The 21,169-nt window shown below is 36.3% G+C and overlaps 1 protein-coding gene across 3 annotated transcripts in view; it reads right to left on the reverse strand.

Moving 5' to 3' along the window:
• RASA2 (RAS p21 protein activator 2) overlaps positions 1-21,169 on the reverse strand; it is a 114,976-nt gene that overhangs the window by 48,882 nt on the left and 44,925 nt on the right. For all 3 annotated transcript variants that reach the window (XM_069473154.1, XM_069473152.1, XM_069473153.1), the window contains exons 5-7: positions 17,312-17,388; positions 4,285-4,368; positions 2,172-2,244 (exon numbers count right to left, since the gene is read on the reverse strand). In XM_069473154.1, the coding sequence (XP_069329255.1) occupies positions 2,172-2,244; positions 4,285-4,368; positions 17,312-17,388 (234 nt within the window). The remainder of the gene's footprint in view (positions 1-2,171; positions 2,245-4,284; positions 4,369-17,311; positions 17,389-21,169) is intronic.

Consider the following 21,169-nt stretch of genomic DNA (forward strand, 5'->3'; position numbering starts at 1 on the left):
CCAGATTTGAAACCATGCGGACCACATTCAACTCCTTCCTTTCTCCCTGCTTCTATAATCAATTTGTTACCTTGCCTTTTGGAGTATCTTTCTCATCTGCCCCTTCCTCTCTATTTCTGTATTACTCTCTTGAAACAGATGCCCCTCCTCCTGTTTTTTTTACACATAAACTACAACAGTCTACTGATCTTTATTCTCTCTTCCTAAGCCACCTGGTCAAAGATCACAGTTAATTCTTTCCAAAACACTGCTTTACCATTATAACTTCCAAGCTCAAAAACATTCAATTCATTTAAGCGCCCCCAGCAGACACTCAAGGACTTTCATCAGCTTGTCCTATTTTATCTTTCTGATCATAGTTCCCATTATTTCCTTAAACAAACCCAGTTAAATCATTACTTGTTCTTTGGATATAACTTTCTGCTTTTCTGTTTCTGTGCCTCTCGAGCTCAAAATGTTCCTTGTTTCTACTCTATTTCCTTTTACTTAAGAAAATCCATCCTTTCTTCAAGATTTTCCTGACCACTTCAGCTGGAGCAGAGCTCACCTGACCTCCCCAATATACACTGCATTTTACTGTTACGTACATGCATGCTCATGTGCTTTGTCTCTTGCTTTAGCTAGAGAACAGAGATTGAACATTATCTATCTATATAACCAACTCAACAAAGGGCCCTCTGAATGAATGTTTCAAGGCGTAACAGGCACTCTTTGTACAGCAAGCAGGTCAGACCTTGACTTTCAAAGACCCATCTGCTTACTGTAAGGACCCATGAAGCATAGTAGATTCCATACTATTTGACCTTTAAGGTATGTGCGCTAATGGAGAGTGTGAATAGCCCTTTAAGGTGCTGTCTTCTTTGTTGTCCCCAGGTTAGATGTAATGATACATCTGCACCAAGTCCTTAGCCAGGAAATGGAAAGTCTCACATTGGTATATTTTCTTTTGTTTTTTTCTCCCTTGCTTCCATCCACACAGTTCACATACTTCACTTCTGGCATTTTCTTTAGCCTGTGTTGCTTTATTAAAGTACAGTAATCAGGCATGACTAGAGGTAACTTCACTTTCTTCACTTTGAGATACCAAGAAAAACACACACATAGAAGAAAAAGTGCAAAATGTAACTCCTTTTTTCAAACCTTCCCTACATGTTATTATAATATCAACTGCAACTTGTTCCACTATTAGAACATAATATTTTAGGAGAGTTTCATTTTTATTTTTTTCTGTAGTTTTCAAATTATATGAAGAAGGTTTCCTTTTCTTTCTTTTTTTTTGAGACAGGGTCTAGCTCTGTCACCTGGGCTGGAGTTCAGTGGTGTCATCACAGCTCACTGCAACCTCAAACTCCTGGGTTCAAGCCATCCTTCTGCCTCAGCCTCCTCAGCAGCTGGGACTACAGCCATGTACCACCATGCCTGGCTAATTTTTTAAATTTTTTTGTAGAAACAGGGTCTATGTTGCCTGAGCTGGTTGAAAAAGGATTTCTTTAACAAATGCTCCAGAAGTAAAGAACTTCAAAGAACTGTATTTGAGACAACTTCAAGGCAGCTGAAGATCTCTATGAAAATAAGCATGTGTCCACAGAGTGAATTAGGCTAAAAAAAACTTTAATAAGGCTCTAATCATATAATATTTTATAGTCTCAAAGGAGTCTCACATGCTTTGGGCATTAGAAAAACTCTCTGAATCAGGCAGGGCTGCTGTTTTCCTTTATATTAATAATACTATCCTTTCACAAGATAAGAAACTTGAGTCTTGTTAAGTGACTCTCAAAGTCAACTAGGACTGGAACTCAGATCTACTGAATGACAATCATACTTACTTCACTAGTGGTTTGCAAATGGTACGCTGTGAGAATCCTGTGGCTACTGCCTCTCAGGTCGGGGGCGGTTGGGGTGGGGGAGGTTGAGGAGGAGGGTGTGATCGGATGACTGGGGAGTGGGAGTGGCACTAGCCTTTCCCACTCCCAAGTCAGAGCTCTGCTTTTATTCGTTTTATATGATGATCCTCCATTGCATTACACCATGGTTCTAATGCTTTCAGGAGAGAAATGCGTAGTTACGTTAGTTGATAAAATGATTTCTATGGTTATGGTTTGAAAAAAGAAATCAACTAGCATTCAATATTAAATATTTAATGTTAACATTTACATAAAACAAAAAATTACCTCAAAATAAAAGATTTCATTAAACTGCGGATTGCTTGTTTTCTTCTTTACTTTCGTCTTCTTTTGGTCATTCCTGTTCCAATGTGGTAGAGTTTTACCTTGTAGAACTTAACAGTACACAATTATAAAACATGCTATTTCCAACCAGGGAGCCTGACCTCTGTTTATAAGTTGAGGTGACTCAGGGAAGACCGTAGGTTTAAATATTACTTAGGGGAAAAAATTAATGTGTCCCTACAAACTCAAATCAAAGAATATACAAGCTTGGCACATCCTATATATGCCAATATTATATTATTCTCTCTATGGCTATACTAGACTGCCAAGCTTTTTAGGGGTTTTTAAAACACATTATATTTATGTAAGCAATTCAGAATAAATTGTGAGAAGGGAGACAATGAGATTTAGAGTACCTTTATCTATGTTGAAAAATACCCAAAGAACATGAAAAATATTCTTAACTTAGTTTACTTGGGCTTCAGCTAAGATAATAACTTTTTTTTTTTTTTTTTAAAGAAAAACCATTTTATTTTGAAATAATTATAGAGTCAGAGGAGATTACAAAGAAATGTACAGGGAAATACCATGGTTTTACTCAGTCTCCCCCAACATTAACATCTTATACAACTGTGGTACAACAGCAAAACCAACAGTGACTTCCCCCCCAAGACAAGAAATAAGTGGCATAAAACACAAATTCATATGCCAAATAGTTTCTAACTGTATATTACTAAACAATTACACTAAAGAATTTTTCAGGTACAGATTAAAAAAGAAAACCAAAAATAGCTCTACTAGGTTGAACATTTTAACATGCAAAAATAAATCCCTCTGATAACATTTAATATTACAAGATTGAGTATCTGCTTTTAAATTTAAAACTGTCTGTAATAATAATAATAGCATACCATTATTTGAGCACCCAGTAAGTACCAGGCATGGTACTAGGCACACATATAAATATATTTTTCAAAGTGGTATGTTAGTAATTTTCTAAAAAATAAGAATAACCAGAGATCTTGGGGTTGAGAAGGGGTGTGTGTCTGTGTGTTATGTATGCGTGTGTGTGTGTGTGTGTGTTGAAGGAATATTGTGCTTTTTGTGTCATGATTTTAAACATTCACTTTGTAGACATAGTTCAGACTAATCAGTTCCTTAAAGAAACCACAATGAAGTTACATAACACAAAATACTGTAAGTGCAATAGGTTTTTTTCATAAATTATGAAATCATTAAATCAATGATATGGCACACTTCCCCACACTCTAGTACTTCAGCAGTTTGTCTATAGCTTAGAATTCTCTTTGCAGAGGACAGATCTCATGAGTAGAAAGGCAATTTTTTTTTTTTTTTTTTTTTTTTTGAGACAGAGTCTTGCTCTGTTGCCCGGGCTAGAGTGAGTGCCATGGCGTCAGCCTAGCTCACAGCAACCTCAAACTCCTGGGCTCAAACAATCCTTCTGCCTCAGCCTCCCAAGTAGCTGGGACTACAGGCATGTGCCACCATGCCCGGCTCATTTTTTCTATATATATTTTTAGTTGTCCATATAATTTCTTTCTATTTTTTTTAGTAGAGACGGGGTCTCGCTCTTGCTCAGGCTGGTCTCGAACTCCTGACCTCCAGCGATCCACCCGCCTCGGCCTCCCAGAGTGCTAGGATTACAGGTGTGAGCCACCACGCCCGGCCAAAAGGCAATTTTCATTCCGAGCTGCTTTCCAGATAAAAATATGGAAATTATCTTGTTTTTCTGAGAAGGCATTTATTAAAACAGGATTTTACCTGCATAAAATTTGGACATGTGAAAGTAGGAATGCTGACCAACGAAGAAGGCCAAGTTTATGTTTTAAAGTACTACATTAATAGTATAAAACTGAGGTTGTTCCCCACAGCCTAAGAGTCTGGCAGATTTGAAATGGCACCCATTTTCTATCTGTAAAAAGAGGACTTGGTTGTTTACAAGCATATGACAGAACTCATAAAGATTTTTCTTTCAAAGCATTCATTACTTTGTGTCATAAGTAACTATTTTGCATTTGCTTTTAGAATCTTAAATTTCAAATTTTAAATCAAAATTGAAAACTTAAAAACCCAATAATAATTCAATAAACATTACCTCGAAGGGCCCACTAGAGAAACTGTTGCATAAGGGTCACAGCTTTGTCCATTTATGAGAGGCAACCCATGGCATGCCTTGATGCTAAAGTAGAAAAAAAGAGATTTAACATACTAGAGTCACATTAAACAATATAAGACATTATCTTTAAATACCAATTAATATATTTAAAGGGTTCAAAATTGTTTTCCGCATGTCTGCAGTTGTTTGGTTATATATTACCTACCCAAAATATAGGTATGTATGCATTTATTTATTTATGCTATATCTCCAAAATAGGACTAACCAGGAATATCACAAGCAGTCCTGAGACTAGCAAATATAGGTTGAGTATACCAAATCTGAAGATCTGAAATCCCAAATCCTCCAAAATCCAAAACTTTTTGAATGCTGACAGGATGCTCAAAGGAAAGGTCACTGAAACATTTTGGATTTGGGGTTTTTGGATTTGGGATGGTCAACCAGTAATAATATATAATGCAAATATTCCAAATTCCAAAATAATCAGAAATATGAAACACTTCTGGTCCCAAGCATTTCGGATAACAGATACTCAACCTGTAATATTCAACACACTTCCTCCAGCTAAGTACCCAACAAGGTACATTTTGTGGTTTGATAATACATCAAAACTGCTGTGGCTTCTACAGAGGAAAAGAAAGCGGTGCAAACCTTAAGTGAGAAACTACAAATCAACCCAGCTCTATGGCGTCATATCCTCTGCTAAAGCATGAATGACAAACAAGGAAACAACTGTGGTTTCCACTTAAAAATCTGATTCATAAATATAGGGCAGGACTCACATAATTGTTAGTAACAGAGCCTGCACAGTTCTGTAGAAAATGTTTCAGACTATAAAAACCAAGGTCATCTAATCCACTGCACAGATTATATAGTTATTGGTATTTACAGAGAACACAAAATCCAACTTACTGTTATCTGTTTTTCAAATTTTCTCATTAAATATTACTGAGTTCTAATTTAATGTCTAAGGGTCTGCATTTTCTAATACCTAAGAGAAACTCATGAGTGTCACTGAAAAGCATTCTTTGTTGAAAGATGTAGGTTGTCGAGCAACACTCTATTTCTCTCCATAAACCACAGATCATATATGTGGCTGAAGTACGAATGGTGTACTTCCGAGTAAAAGAGAGAAATGATAGTATGACTCATTTCTATTAAACTGAGCATCCAAATTCAAATTAAAAATTTTTTAAAACTAACCAAAGAAAGCACAGGCCAAGATAATAATTCTGGTTTTTAATATTAAGCTCAGGTACCGTCAAATTTTCCCACCATACACACTGTTTGAAAGTTACATTTCTCAGCTAAACCTCAAAATGACACCGGATTTTTATATAGCATTTGCAATTTACTGTGCACTTTCAGAAAATGCACCTAATTCTCACAACTGCCTTTGAGAAGAGGATTATCATGCCATTTTAAAGAAGAAAGTAAGGCTCAAGGAGGTTATGTGAAAAAGTAACAATGTAAGGCTCAAAGAGGTAAGGCAACTTGCAAGAAGCAGGCCTTGAAGCAACTTGTACTTTCTTAACTCTATTACTAAAGTCTAGTGCCCTTCTACATTCCCACTGTGCCTAAAACATTGTTATTACTCTCCTTGCAACACCAAATTTATCTCATATACATACTAATTATGAGAAATTTTAATTACAGAAACCCAATTTACTGTAATTTTATGAGTTATAAATAAGAAAAATTAAACACAGTATAAAAAGGCTTACAAAAATATCCATAAACCAAAACAATGATGCCCATAAACCAAAAGTATAAGTGTATAAAAATCATCAGAAATACTCTTTAATTTTTAAGCATAAGATGGTTAAAAATCGGGTTTTCTGCCAAACTTAAGTAGGTTTTCCGTGCTTTTTGCTTTTTCTTCTCCCTCAGGGATACCAATGATTCTTATATTAGCTTGTTTTACATAGTCCCGTACTTCTCTCAGTGATTTTTCATTCTTCTTTATCCTTTTTTCTATATTTTTGACTGACTGGATTAATTTGAAAGCCTTGTCTTCAAGCTCTGAAACTCTTTCTTCTGCTTGGTCTAGTCTGCTGTTAAGGCTCTCTGCTATATTTTGAAATTCCCTAAATGACTCTCATTTCTTTAAGTTCTATCTTTTCTTACATTATTTTATCTCTTTAGAGAATTTTTCATTCATGTCCTGAATTATTTTTTTGGTTTCTTTGTGTTGGTTTTCAACTTTTTTTTTTTTTTTTTTTTGAGACAGAGCCTCATTCTGTTGCCCACGCTAGAGTGCCGTGGCGTCAGCCTAGCTCACAGCAACCTCAAACTCCTGGGCTCAAGCAATCCTACTGCCTCAGCCTCCCAAGTAGCTGGGACTACAAGCATGTGCCACCATGCCCGGCTAATTTTTTCTATATATTTTTAGTTGTCCAGCTAATTTCTTTCTATTTTTAGTAGAGACGGGGGTCTCACTCTTGCTCAGGCTGGTCTCGAACTCCTGAGCTCAAACGATCCACCTGCCTCGGCCTCCCAGAGTGCTAGGATTACAGGCGTGAGCCACCGCACCGGTTTTCAACTTCTTTATCAATCTCATTCAACTTATTTGCCATTTGATACTTCAACAATTTCCTTTAGATTGGGGACTATTGCTGGAGACCTAATGTGATCCTTTGAGGGTGTTGAAACAGCTGTTTGCATTGCTAGTGTTCTTATGCTGGTTCTTTCTTATCTGAAACCCCTTCTCTCAGCTCAAAACAGGTAAGTTTGCAGTGTACCTATTCTCCTCTGCTGGAACTCTCTTACTCAATGAAATGAAGAAGTCCCTGGATGGTGCACGTGTGTCCTACTCTGGGACAGAGGCACTGAGAGCCTGTAATGCAGCTTTTCTCCTATGTCGTCCCATTCCCCTGTGGTTGTCACAGTCCAAACAGGTGCCAGGGGATATTCATGCAGAGTCACAGCCGCTCATGCTGGACAGGGCCATGGAGGCGAACAGCACGCTGCAGGAGAGTTGCAGCAGCTGGGGCTTTTTCTCTGCCCAGGACTGGTGGTGGCAGCTGCTAGAGGCCATGGGCACCTGCTCTGCTCGGACCCCCCACTACCAGGGGTGGGGAGGGAACGCAGCACCCAGTCTCAAGACACGTGAGAGTGCCTGCCCTGCCCGCTCCCTTCCCAGCCTAGCCGGGGCATTGGGGAAGCAACTACAGTGGAGCTGACCCCTGTGTAGACTGGGCACTCTGGGGCTGAGAGCTTAGAATGGCTTTAATTGAAGCAATCTGGAATTGGAAGCCAGTGGAACCTTGCTGTCCCTACTTTCTGGTGCAATGCTGGCCTCTGAGCAGCTCCCTGATCAGTCTGGAGGCCTGCTGTGATGGTGGTGTGGTGGGTGGGCCCTTCCAGCTTGGGTTACAGTATCTGCAGGGGTAGTGTGGAGCCCTGGAGCTCTATCCTCTGACCTTTCCTCATGTGTAGGTACCTTCCAATCCTGCTAAGCAGTTCACCCAGCTTCCCTCTCCTTCACTTTGTGTGTCTCCAGTTGCTTCTCTAACGATTCACAATGCTCTAAGATCATCCATATGTAGGTGAGTATCTATTTGCAACTTTTTTATTTTTCTTTTGCAACTTTTGATCCTCTCCTTGATAGCAGTGTGGGCAGGCTATTTCTAGTCCACCATATTGCTGGAAGCCCTCTATAGGTTTTAATCCACTATTTATCCTTATTTATTTTGAGGCTTAAATTGTCCTATATTTGGTCATTTGCAGTCCCTTCAAAAGTTGGCTTCAATGTCCTTTCTACATATCCCCATTTTTTTTTTTAAGTACTTCCTTACTCTCTGGGTCCACAAGATGCTCCAGGCTCATCTCATACTTTCCTTGCCCAAGCCTTGAAATCAGACACTGCTAAAAAGGAGTCCAAGTTCTTTTACTGAAGCTGCACTAATACTGTAGCCATTAGCCACAGTATTTTAATTTTGTAATTAATTTTACACAAAATTAAAAATTCAGTTCTTCAGTCATACTGGCCATATTTCAAGTTTTCAATAGCCACACATGGCTTGTGGCTACTGTTTTGGACAGTGAAGATATAAAATATTTTCTTCATCACAGAAAGATCTACTAGACAGTGCTGACTGAAGAATAGTATTTAGAAACCAAGATGTAGGTGCTATGTGTGGTCATTACTACTGGGATGACATTGCTTCTAGGCCTTCTTAGTTAATAGAGCTAGCATACACACACAAACACACTCCTCACTCCATTTTTTTTTTTTTTTTTGAGAAATCTGCATTCAAAGGAAAGCACAGAAATATTGATGGTAAATAGGGGTGGAGTGTGGGTTGGCAGAGATAAGGTCTGGGGAGGCATGTCTTTTAGGATGGGAGATACTAGAACATGTTTATTATGTTGGTAAGACCATCCAGGAGAGAGGGAAAAGCTGATGAAACAGGAGAAAGAAGGAATAACTGAAGGAGCAAAGTCCTTGAATAGGGGAAACAGATGGAACTCAGAGCTCAGATGGAAGAACTTACTCTCAACAAGGGAAGGGGCACCTCCCTTACTATAACATAAGAACAAAAAGATGGATGCAAATACAAGTTTGCAGATTTAGATTCAGGAGACATAACCAGTTTCTAGTCTTGGGTGACAGATAATTTTGTAGGTATATTAAAGAAGCACCGTAAAACTCCAGGGCAGATAAAAGTGCCCAGGTGAGGCCTATGATGACGAATTTAAAGTGAAATCAGGCCGGGCGCGGTGACTCACACCTGTAATCCTAGCACTCTAGGAGGCCAAGGCGGGCTGATCGTTTGAGCTCAGGAGCTCGAGACCAGCCTGAGCAAGAGCAAGAGCGAGACCCTGTCTCCACTAAAAATAGAAAGAAAATTAGCTGGACAACTAAAAATATACATATATATATAAAAAAATTAGCTGGGCATGGTGGCGCATGCCTGTAGTCCCAGCTACTCGGGAGGCTGAGGCAGTAGGATTGCTTGAGCCCAGGAGTTTGAGGCTGCTGTGAACTCAGCTGATGCTAACTTGGCTGATGCTACAGCACTCTAGCTCAGGCAACAGAGTAAGACTCTCATTCATAAATACATAAATAAATAAATAAAGTGAAATCAGCCAGTGTGGTTTTCTTCAGCAATATTCAGGTGCAGATTGAACACAGGAGAGGCTGTGGCATTCATTCACATTAGGATTTTTCCAGATAAATAAGAGGAATGAAGAGAAGAGCAGGGAAGTTTAGAGAAGCTGCAAGAAATGACTACAGTGAAAGATCATGGAAAAAGGTGTAGATGGAAGTCAAAGTAGGAGTGGGTAAGAACATGGTAAAGATCAGTAGACAGGGGTCTTAGTAAAGTTCAAAAATGCTGCAGTGGGGACCTTCTAGGTCTGGAGGATAATAGCAACTACTAGGATATGAATCTTTCCATGTTACCCCCAAAACCAAAAATTCAGCAAGGAGCACAGAGAAAACCATATGAAACCAGGCCTGCAGCACTACTAAAGAACTGGGAATATCATGAACTTCAAAATATCTATAAAGGTGAGAAATCAACAACAAATTCCACAAAGCTACCACTGGAGCTCTGTTGCTGCAATTCAATGAGTATAGAGAGTAGAGGCTTAAAAAAAACTCTGTGAAAAAGAAGAGAAGGAAAAAAAGAATGTAGACCAGCATGTGTTCATATAAAGACCTTTCTGTGAACATTTACAATAGCTTTCTTTGTAACACCTCCAAACCGCCAGAGGTGTCAACAGAGGTTGAGTCAGGAACTTAAACTTCTACTTCCACCTGACAATAAATGAGCAAGCATTCCCCTTCTTCCACCAGCACATCAGAGGCAGAAGATTTAAATAAGATCCAGAGTTTCATAACATAATACCCAAAATGTCCAAGATATAATTGAAAAACCACTTCTCATACCAAGAACCATAAAAACCTCAACCTAAATGAGAAAAGACAGCAGACGCAAACCATGATGATATGAATGTTAGGATTATCTCACAAGGATTTGAAAGTAGCCATCATAAAAATGATTCAATGAGTAATCATGAATGTGCTTAAAACAAACAAATAGAAAGTCTTAACAAAATAATATAAAGTCTCAACAAAGAAATAAAAGATATAAAGAAAAACCAAATGTAAATTTTAGAACTTAAAAATACAATAACCAAAAGAAAAAATTCCATAGGGGGCTCAACAGAAGAATGAAGAGGAATGAGGAAGGAATCTGTGAACTTGAAGGCAAAACAATAGAAATTACTCAATATGGAAAACTGGATAGCCACATGCAGAAGAATGAAACTGGACCCCTATCTCTCATCATGTACAAAAATCAACAAGATGTATTAAAGACTTGAATGTAAGACCTGAAACTATAAAAACACCAGAAGATAACCCAGGGACAAATCTTCTGGACATTGGTCTAGGCAAAGAACTCATGACTAAGACTTCAAAAGCACAGGCAACAACAACAAAAACAAAAACAAAAACAAATGGGACTTAATTAAGCTACAAAGCTTCTGCACAGCAAAATAAATAATCAACAGAATGAAAAGACAACCTACAGATTGGGAGAAAATATTTGCAAACTATATATTCAACCAGGAACTAATATCTAGAATTTACAAGGGACTCAAACAACTCAACAAAAAAAACCCTTAAATAACCCCATTAATAAGTGGGCTAAGGACATGAATAGGCATTTTTCAAAAGAAGACAAACAAATGCCCAACAAACACATGAAAAAATGTTCAACATCACTTATCATTAGAGAAATACAAATTAAAACCACAATGAGATATTATACCAATTAGAATGGCTATTTTTAAAAAGACAAAAAAGTAACAGATGTTGGTGAAGATACAGAGAAAGGGGAACACTTACACACTGTTAGTGGAAATGTAAATTAGTGCAAACTCTGTGGAAAACAGTATGGAGATTTCTCAAATTACTAAAAATAGAAATACCATGATCTAGCAATCCCATTTCTAGGTATCTACCCAAAGGAAAAGAAATAAATATATAAAAGAGATACCTGCACTTGTATGCTTATTGCAGCACTATTCACAATAGCGAAGATATGGAATCAACCCAAGTATCTATCAATGGAAGACTGGATAAAGAAAATATGGCACATACACACAATGGAATACTATTCAGGTATAAAAAAGGATGAAATAATGTCTTGTGCAGCAATATGGTTGGAACTGGAGGCTATTATCTTAAGTGAAATAACTCAGACACAGAAAGACAGATATAATATTACATGTGGGAACTAAATAATGTGTACACATGAAAGCAGAGTGTGGAATGATGGACACATGGAGACTTCAAGAGGTCAGGGGGTAGTGAAAGGGGGTAGATGATGGGCAGTTGCTTGATGGGTACAATGTGTATTACTTCAGTGATATACATACTGAAGGCTCTGATTTCACCACAATGCAATGTATCAATGTAACAAAATTGAACCTGTACTCCGTGAATATATAGAAACAAAAAATAAATGGGGGAAAAAAAGAAATTACCCAATATGAACAATAGAAGGAAAATAGACTGGTGAAGGGGAAACCAAAGAACAGAGCCTCAGGGACATGTGGGACTATAACAAAAGATCTAACACTTGGGTTATTGGAGCTCTGAAAGGAGAGGAGAAATAAAGCAGAGCTGATAAAATCTTAGAAGAAATAATGGCTGAAAATACCCTAAATTTGGAAAATGACATAAATATACATAATCAAGAAGCTGAGCGAACCCCAAACAGAATAAACCCAAAGAAATCTATTCCAAGACACATCACAAACTAAAATATAGAAAACTAAAGGCAAAGAAAAAAAATCTAAAAAGCAGTCAGACAAAAATGATGCATTAACTACAGGGGAAAATTAATCTGAATGAAAGTAGATTTCCTATCAGAAACCATCGAGGCCAGAAGGAAGTGGTACGTTTTTCAAGCACAGAAAGAACTGTCAACTTGAATTCTATATCCAGTATAAATATTTTTTAGAGGAAATCAAGACATTCTGAAATTAAGGAAAACTAAGAAAATGTACCACCAGTACACATACCCTAAAGAGTGGTTAAGAGCAAGTTCTCCAAACATAATGATGGAAAAAATCTTGAAACATCAGGAAGGAAAAAAAAAACATGGAAAGAGAAAAAATATAGGTAAATACAATAGACTTACACTTTCCTTCTCCTTTTAATTCTTCTAAATTTTGTTAGATGGCTGAAGCAAAAATTATAATGTTGTTTGATGTTCTAATGTACATAGAGGAAATATTTAAGACAAAGTACATTATACGTGGTGGAGGGTAAAGAGATTTAAAAGAAGGTAAGGTTTCTATACCTCATTCTAACTGGTAAAAAGTTGACACCAGTAGACTATAAGTTATGCATGCATAATGTAATACCTAAAGCAACCACTAAGAAAACCATACAAAGAGATACACTATAAATTTTTTTAAAACCACTATAGAGAAATTAAAATGGAAGCCTAAAAAATGTTCAAGTAATCCATAGGGAAGTGAAATCATAAAACCAAAAACCAGGAAATAGAAAAACAACTCAAAAATGGCAGATTTAAGCCTAACATATCAATAAATATATTAAAAATAAAAGGTAAAAATTCACCAAATAAAAGAGACTGGTGCAAAAAAAAAAAAAAAAAAAAAAAGGTGACCTAAATACATTCTGTTACAAGAAACTACACACAACATTTTAGATGAATCGAAGTGAAAAAAGCCAATCTCAAAAGATCGTATACTGTATGATTCCATTTATTCACCATTGTTGAAATGACAAAATTATAGATACGAGACAGAGCAGAGTTTGCTAAAGGTTAGGGATGGTGGCAGAGAGAGGAGTGGATAGATATGATTATAAAGGGGGCAGCATAAAGGACATCATTATGGTGATAGAACAGTTCTGTATCTTGATTGTGGTGGTAGTTACACAAATCTATATGTGATGATATGATATATAACTATATAAATACATGGTGCCAATGTAAATTTCCCGGTTTTAATATTGTGGTTCAGATGTAACCAACTGAGGGAAATGGAGAGAAGGGTACAAAGGATCTGTCTGTACTATCCTTACAACTTCCTATAAACCTATTAGTGACCTCAAAATAAAGAAGTTTTTTTTTTTAAAAATCAAACTGCCTGCTATAGTTTGGATCCCCTGTTAAAATCTGATCCCCATTGGTTGTCACACTTACAGAGAGAAAAAAATAAAAAACAAAATCTGATCCCCAGTGTTGGAGGTGGGGCCTGGTAGGAGATATTCTGTTGTAGGGGCAGATCCCTCACAAATAGCTTGGTGCCATTCTCTCAGGAGTGAGTGAGTTTTCATGAGAGCTGACTGTCAGAAAGAGCCTAGTATCTCTCCCCTCTCTCTTGCCATGTTATCTACATGCTGGCTCCCTTCTGCCTTCTGCCATGAGTGGAAGCTTTCTGAGGTCCTCACCAGAAGGTGCCATGCTTCTTGTACCACCTTTAGGACTGTGAGCCAAATAAACCTCCTTTCTTTATAAATTACTCAGCTTCAGGTACTCCTTTATATTAACAGCAACACGCAAACAGACTAAGAGACTGCTAGAGTTTAAATCCAGGTCCTACCACTTCCTGTGTGAATTTGGGCTTATTTCACCAATCTGTCCATCAGTTCTGTCAACTGTAAAATGAGGATAACTGTATCTACCCAAGCTATGACTAGAAATAAATAATACATAAAAAAGGGAATGATATATGCAACAATATGGATCAATCTCAAAAGCATTATGCTAAGTGAAAGACTCTAGACACAAAAGACTGTAATTCAAATGACATTTTAGAAAAGGCAAAAATTGTACAGACAGAAATCAGATCATGGTTGCCTCAAAAGGTGTGGGGAGAGGGAACCTTCTGTTACAGTGTTGACTTTTGAAATCATGCTAATATTCTGCATATTCAAAAATAAAACTAAACCAACGAAGATGGGGAGAAAAAAATCTTAAATGCAAACAAACCAAACCAATTCAACTGTGTTTCAAATGACCATCCTAATTAAACTAAAGTGGGAGGGAGTAGTGGAAAGAGGTCTAATCCAAGTATTAGGTCGTTAAGTATAAAATGTCTAATTTTGAGTCAAAAGTTTAGTTTATTATATCTCAAATAAGAAGCAGTACAATTAATCAAAGTATGCTCCTAAACCATCGACACAGTTTTGCAATCTTAATAGTAGCTTATTTATGCCAGCAGCAAAGAAGCCTGGAGAGCGAGTGGCAATGAAATCGCAAAAAGGCGTTTTCCACAGCTTCTTGAGAATTGAATATTTTTCCTTGCAAGAAGTGGTCCAAAACCTGGAAGAAGTGGTAGATAGTTGGTGCAAGGTCTGGTGAATACAGTGGATGACAGAGAGCTTCCAAGTCCAGCCTCTGTAGTTTGAGCAGCATTATTTTTTGTAACATGTGGTCCTGCAAGAGGATTGACCAATCTCTGCTGCTTAATCGCAAGGATCCTCATCATTTCGTACAATTGGTTGCAGTAGATATCCACTGTAATTGACTGACCAGATTTCGTGAAGTTGTAGTAGATAATACCACTGCTGGACTACCAAATAGACATCATTAGCTTTTTGGATGAATATTTGGTTTTGGACTGTGTTTTGGCACTTCATCTTTATCCCACCATTATGCTGAATGCTTGCAAATTGTCAAAAAGAATCTATTTTTCATCACACATAACAATACAGTGTAGAACTGGTTTGCCTTTATGTCGTGACAGCAAAAAAGGGCAAGTTTCGAGATGATTTCTCTTCTGATGCTCGTTTAATTCATACGGTACCCATCTGCTCAGCTTCTTTACCATGCCAATTTATTTCGAATGGCCCAATATTGTTGGAATAGTAACGTCAAACCTTGCTGCTAATTCACACATAGGTTGAGATGGATTCGCTTCCACTACAGCTTTCAGTTCATCATTATCCACCTTGGTCTCAGGTCACCCACATGGCTCACTTTCAAAATTAAAATCACCAGAATGGAACTTCTCAAACCATTGATGTACTGTGCATTCATTAGCCACATCCTTTCCAAACACTTCTGTGATATTTCAAGCTGCCTGCACTGCATTGGTTTCATGATGGAACTCATATTCAAAAATAACACAAATTTTTGACTTATCCATGGTTTCACAAAAATTGCTCTAAAAAAAAAAATGTGAAAGATAATCACAAGCCAAAACGGGCATTTGAAAGACTGAGGATGTATCTTCACAATAGTAAAAACAAAAAAGAAGTGTCAAAGTGAAATGTCAGAGATACCAACTGTTAAACTTAGTACTTAAGGAAATCGCACATTTCATACTTAATGACCCAATACTTTTCACTATATGCTCTCAGTCTAAGAGGGGAGAAGCTGCAAACAAATCTTGAACTGTAAGTAAACCCAAACTGAAGAACATTAAAAAAAATAAATAAATAACTGGCCCATATTCTTCAAAAATGTGAATACAATGAAAGATAAAGAAAAGCTAAAAACTATTCCAGGTTAAAGGAGATTCAAAAGACATATCAATAAAACATATCACATAATCCTGGACTGGATCCTTGCTTGGAAGGGAAAAAATGCTTTAAAGGACATCACTGGGACAGTTAACAAAAGGGGAATATAACTGTAAATTAAAGTATTGGAATACTACTACAGATTAGAAAAAAGTACGGTAACAATGTTAAAGTTCTTGAATTTGATAAATGTACTGGAGTTATTTAACCTTATTCTTAGGATATATATACAGTGCTATATGAAGAGACAAATGGTCATAATGAACATAACCTTCCCTCAAAGAGTTCAGAAAAAATTAACTTGCTGGGCACAGTGGCTCATGCCTGTAATCCCAGCACTTTCAGAGGCTAAGGTGGGAGGATCGCTTGAGCCCAGGAGTTCAAGACCAGCCTGGGCAACATAGTGAGACTCTGTCTCTACGAAAAAATTTTAAAAAATTAGCTGGGTGTGGTGGCACACATCTATCGTCCCAGCTACTCAGGAGGCTGAGGCAGGAGGATCGCCTGAGCCCAGGAGTTCGAGGCTGCAGTGTAGTGAGCTATGATTGCACCACTGCACTCCAGCCTAGGTGACAGAAAGAGAGCTTGTCTCTTAAAAATAAATACATAAATAAAAAGAAAATTAACTAAGTAATATTATATATACTATTGGATAGATATATTTATACATACAGAGAATGCCTCAAAGGAGCTGAGGTTTTCACAATTGGCAAGGAGATAAATTATTGCCTGGAGCAGCAATAGAAGAGCAACATTTACTCTACTCCCAGAAGGACATCTATTCTATTCCCTGGCTCTGGCCCTAAGATATGTGTGTATAATAGAAAAACAAAGCCTCTGATTGAGAAGGCTATGAAAGTACCTCAGCACCTCAGGGGACATTCAGATACCAACTAAGGCAAAAACAAAGAAAACATCCAGAAGAAGGACATGGGTAGTTTGCTGGTAACACAGAGTAAAGGTTTGGAGGGAGGGAAAGAGTCAGGATTGGGCTAGAACAGATTTCCAAAACAGAAGATTAGAATTTGGGTGATAAAATATGACATGAGGGTGGAAAAGTTAAAAAGGAATTCAAAATAGGTAGGAATCAATACTGGTAATCTTCAGGTGGGCATTTAGGACTAGCTCCAAGGTCTCTAAAACTCTGCTCTGTAGTGTAAGAATTCCTAAAGGATCTCCTCTAGGAAGTTTTTCTAACTCTACCAGGTAGTTAGACACCCTTATCTGTGACCCTGTAATGCCCTAATGCCTATATATAATTTAACCTACATTCAATAAATATTGGTTAAATGAATTAATGATTCACCATAACCTGAGTAGACCAGACATGAGAAAAACTGACAATCAACTTAATAAAGAAATCACATAGCAGAGTTTAATTTTTGAAGAAGTTTCTGAAATATTTAAAATAAAGAATTGGTTTAAGATTTAAAGAATGCAAAATGGAGAATTGTTTCCAGTTTATTTTCGTATAAGAAATATGCTTACTGTACAACAAGTTGCTGGCACACAGTTCCATTCTCTGTTATCAGTTCATTCAGTTTTAATTCAAGGTGAACTTTACCCTATAATGACAAAAAAAAAAAAATTACAAAACTGAGTCATCTGTTTTACTGACAAAATATTAAAGGTATGTACTTTTTCAAATGGTACTCATATGTAATTATCCACTGACCTCTAGTACAGAGCTGTCTACAGTAAGTACTTGTTAAATGACTAATAGCCAAAAACATAGATCAAAGTTCCAAAAGATAAACAAATGCTTACTTCAAACATGGTATTCAAATTTAAGAATTTTATGCCCAGTTCAATAAATATTTATGTATCTCAATTATCGTAGATTAAAAGGAAAGATAACACTTATATTTTAGGAAATTTTGAAATAAAATCAAATGATAAAATGTAGGATGCATTTTTTAGAAAAGATAAACCAACAAAAAGGACAGAGGTGGTATCATTAAAAGATAGAAAAATCATACAATTCTAAAACAATAAACTTAAAACTAAAAGTCAGTAAAGACTCAATTTGTCAATATTTACTTTTATCAAACATTAAAGATTTATGGAATATCTACTATGTTAGGAGGCACTGTGGGAGTGGGTAGGAATCCACAGATGTCTAAAACACAATTACTATTTACTAGAAACTCACAATCTAGTTGGGGAGACAATAAACAAAAGATAACAATCTATAGCCAAGAGTATTTATGGGAAGATGTGATACTGAAAATAAAGGTGCACTTTCTTAGACAGCCATTAATAGAAGGATTTTTAAAAATTCAGTAGTATACGTTTAAGGGAATTCAAACTATCAACTTCTCAAGAAACAAAGGCTTAGGAACAATATAATCTAGAGTTTGATATTTCTACCCTGCTATTGGAGATGAGCAATTCTAAACTGGTTAAGAATCAGCGCTGCATTACCTCCCTCCACCCAGCTGACAGGACAAATTCCCACAGTGCCAAGTGGAGATTTCAGGGGTGTGATGTCTAGGGGCTGATGACGTGAGTGATTCCATCAGAGATAAAAAAGTTCATTCTCTAGTCACTGTTCCTTTTTGGAACAACCCCTTTTCAGACATTCTTTCACAGAAATCTAACCTGAATTACTCGCACTATTTTATGGGGACTTGTCATACAGGAATGAATCTGAGGTCCACTAGCTACATAGCTCAGGGTTAGATAGGTAGTAAATAATGAGTAACAAATACTGATGGATTTTAACACCAATGTCTGTATGAGAAAGCTAAGCTCTAAATTAACAAAGGTATCAGTGGTAGTAAAATGAGAAGTTAGGTGGAGTTGGAACTAAATTAAATAAATCCTCCACTAAAAATCTAGGTACAGATATTTATAAAATCATATATAATTTATAAACTAGGCCTTTCATTATTCCTGTATTTAATATTCACAACCTCTATTATACAAGAGTGACCATGACGGTCCATCATATGCAGTAATTTGCAATTTATTACTCAACTAGAAGTTTGAATGTTTTCTGTCATGCCAGCATGTATGTGTAACTTGGCTAGCAAGGGAGCCTAGCAAACCACACAAATATTTGTATCTCAAAACAGTTTTACTATTTTAACATGTATGCATTTTCTGATAGAAATTGTATGCTAACAAGGTACTCCCAACTGTCTCTCAGGAAATGTTTAGGATCTACTCTAGTTCCAAAACAATTAAAAAATTAAAATATAGTAGAAAAACATATAATCATTTTATTTACGACTAAAATCACAGTACTGTATCAAGTCAAGCCTAGAAATAAAAAGATATTTAATGGGATTCTACCAGGAATCATTATCATTGAGTCAGAGCCTACCTAATAAGTTCATTACTCCCACTGACTGGTAAACAGAACATTCCTTTGGTATTAGTCAACAATAACATAATTGGATATTAACCTGTTCAAGAAGAGAGTGGGGACAGAACAGGCACACACAAGACACATACTATTAGGGTGAAACACTAAAATTAAAAGGCATTATGACTTAAAATAAAAAATTATAATTTCTAAACTATAAAACACTACATCTCATTGTATATTTTAACATGGAAATATGTACATTATACTTAGTAAAAAATAAGTTACAAAATAGGGCATATAATAATTTGTAAAAATAAAAAATATATGTATAAAATTACGTCAAGGCCACCTATTGAAATATTGATAAAAGTTGCCTTTGGTTGGTAGGATTGCAGAAGATTTACTTTTCTTTTTTGCTCTAGATTTTCAAAGTTTATACTATCAATCTAGACTTTCAAACTTTCTACAGTTTTCAAAGCTTCTAAACTCCTACTGTGTTGCTTTCATAAAGAAAAATAAACAAAAGTTTAAAATTATTTGAGCTGCTTTTCAGTTACAAAAACTCCAATCTGTGACCATTTTAGGAACATTATTTAGGCTTCCCAACTATTTTCACATAAAAGTTCGGTTTTACTTAGATCTGTATCTATCATTTTATACATCTGGATTGTAGCAAAACAAGTCTTTTTTTTTTTTTTTTTTGGAGGGGCAGTTATGAGTCCAGTTACATTTCCTAGCCTCCTCTGAGGCCACGGATGGCTATATGATGCAGTTCTGGCCCATGAGATAGAAACAAAAGTTGCTGGGAGTAGGGAGGTACCATTAACTTTCTCTAGAGGGCAAAAACTATCGCTCAGAGCCTCATATTATCTCCAATATATTTCAGATTTCAATGTCTAGCATTCCATCAAAAATCACCAAGCATGCCAGAAGATTGAAAACCAAGAGAAAAAAATGAAAAAAGCAGCAGATTTACAGGAGATGCAGGCATTGGAATTAAGTACAGAGTTTGAAACAGCTGTTTTAAAAGTTTTTAAGATTAAAAAAAACTAAATGAAAAATCCATCAGATAACTGGAAATTATAAAATAAATCAAATGAAAAACTTAGAACTAAGCAATAAACCAAAATAAAAATGTATGTAACAGCAGAATAGCCACAGCTGAAAAGAGGATTGGTGAAATGGGATGTCTGTCAGTCAGTAGAAAATATCCACAATGAAGCACAGAGAGGGAAAGAACATAAGCAATATATGAGACGTAGTGAATTGGCCTATTTTTCATGTAACTGAAATCCCAGCAGAGAAGAGAAAGAAAGAACTGGGCAGAAACAAAAGTAGATGGAGTGGTAACTGCCTGGAATTTTCTAAACCAATGAAAGACATCAAACCACAGATTGAAGAATAACTAGGAACACAAAAGTAGAGTAAATATAAAGAAAGCCACACCTAGGCACAGCATAGTAAAACTGCTGAAAATAGAAGATAAAGAGAAAATCCCAAAAGCAACTAGAAAAAATAGACATTACCTACAAAAAAGCAACAATAAGACTCTCTCACAAGGAACTATGTCTGATGACAAACATGCAATGTGATTTGGTCCACAACTGCTTTCTTATTATTCAATCTCCTAAGGAAAGTTCAATGACAGTATACTTTTTATATATGTCAGAAAATACTGGGAGATCAGATATCTTGTACTATATTGTATACTTTTAATTAAAAATAAACCAAATTGGCTAGTCCAATGGTAGTGGGTTATCAGAACTTATTATAACATTAGTGTCACTAAAATTGGTATACAAACTCCCACTGCTAAATTTGACTGGCTTAAAAAAAAAAACCCAACAAATTCTTGGAAGGTATTATTCTACATGAATTTCATACCATTGATTATGTTAGGCTGATATATGCAATTATAATATCACATTTCTTTGAATTAAGGAGAATTTTGGGGAACTTAACAATATCCTGGTACTGTATGAAGGTTTAGTATTTTATATGCTATTTCAATTAATTTTAAAAAAAATTCACAC

The sequence above is a fragment of the Eulemur rufifrons genome, chromosome 7 (genome assembly GCF_041146395.1).
Source record: "Eulemur rufifrons isolate Redbay chromosome 7, OSU_ERuf_1, whole genome shotgun sequence".
Lineage (NCBI taxonomy): Eukaryota > Metazoa > Chordata > Mammalia > Primates > Lemuridae > Eulemur > Eulemur rufifrons.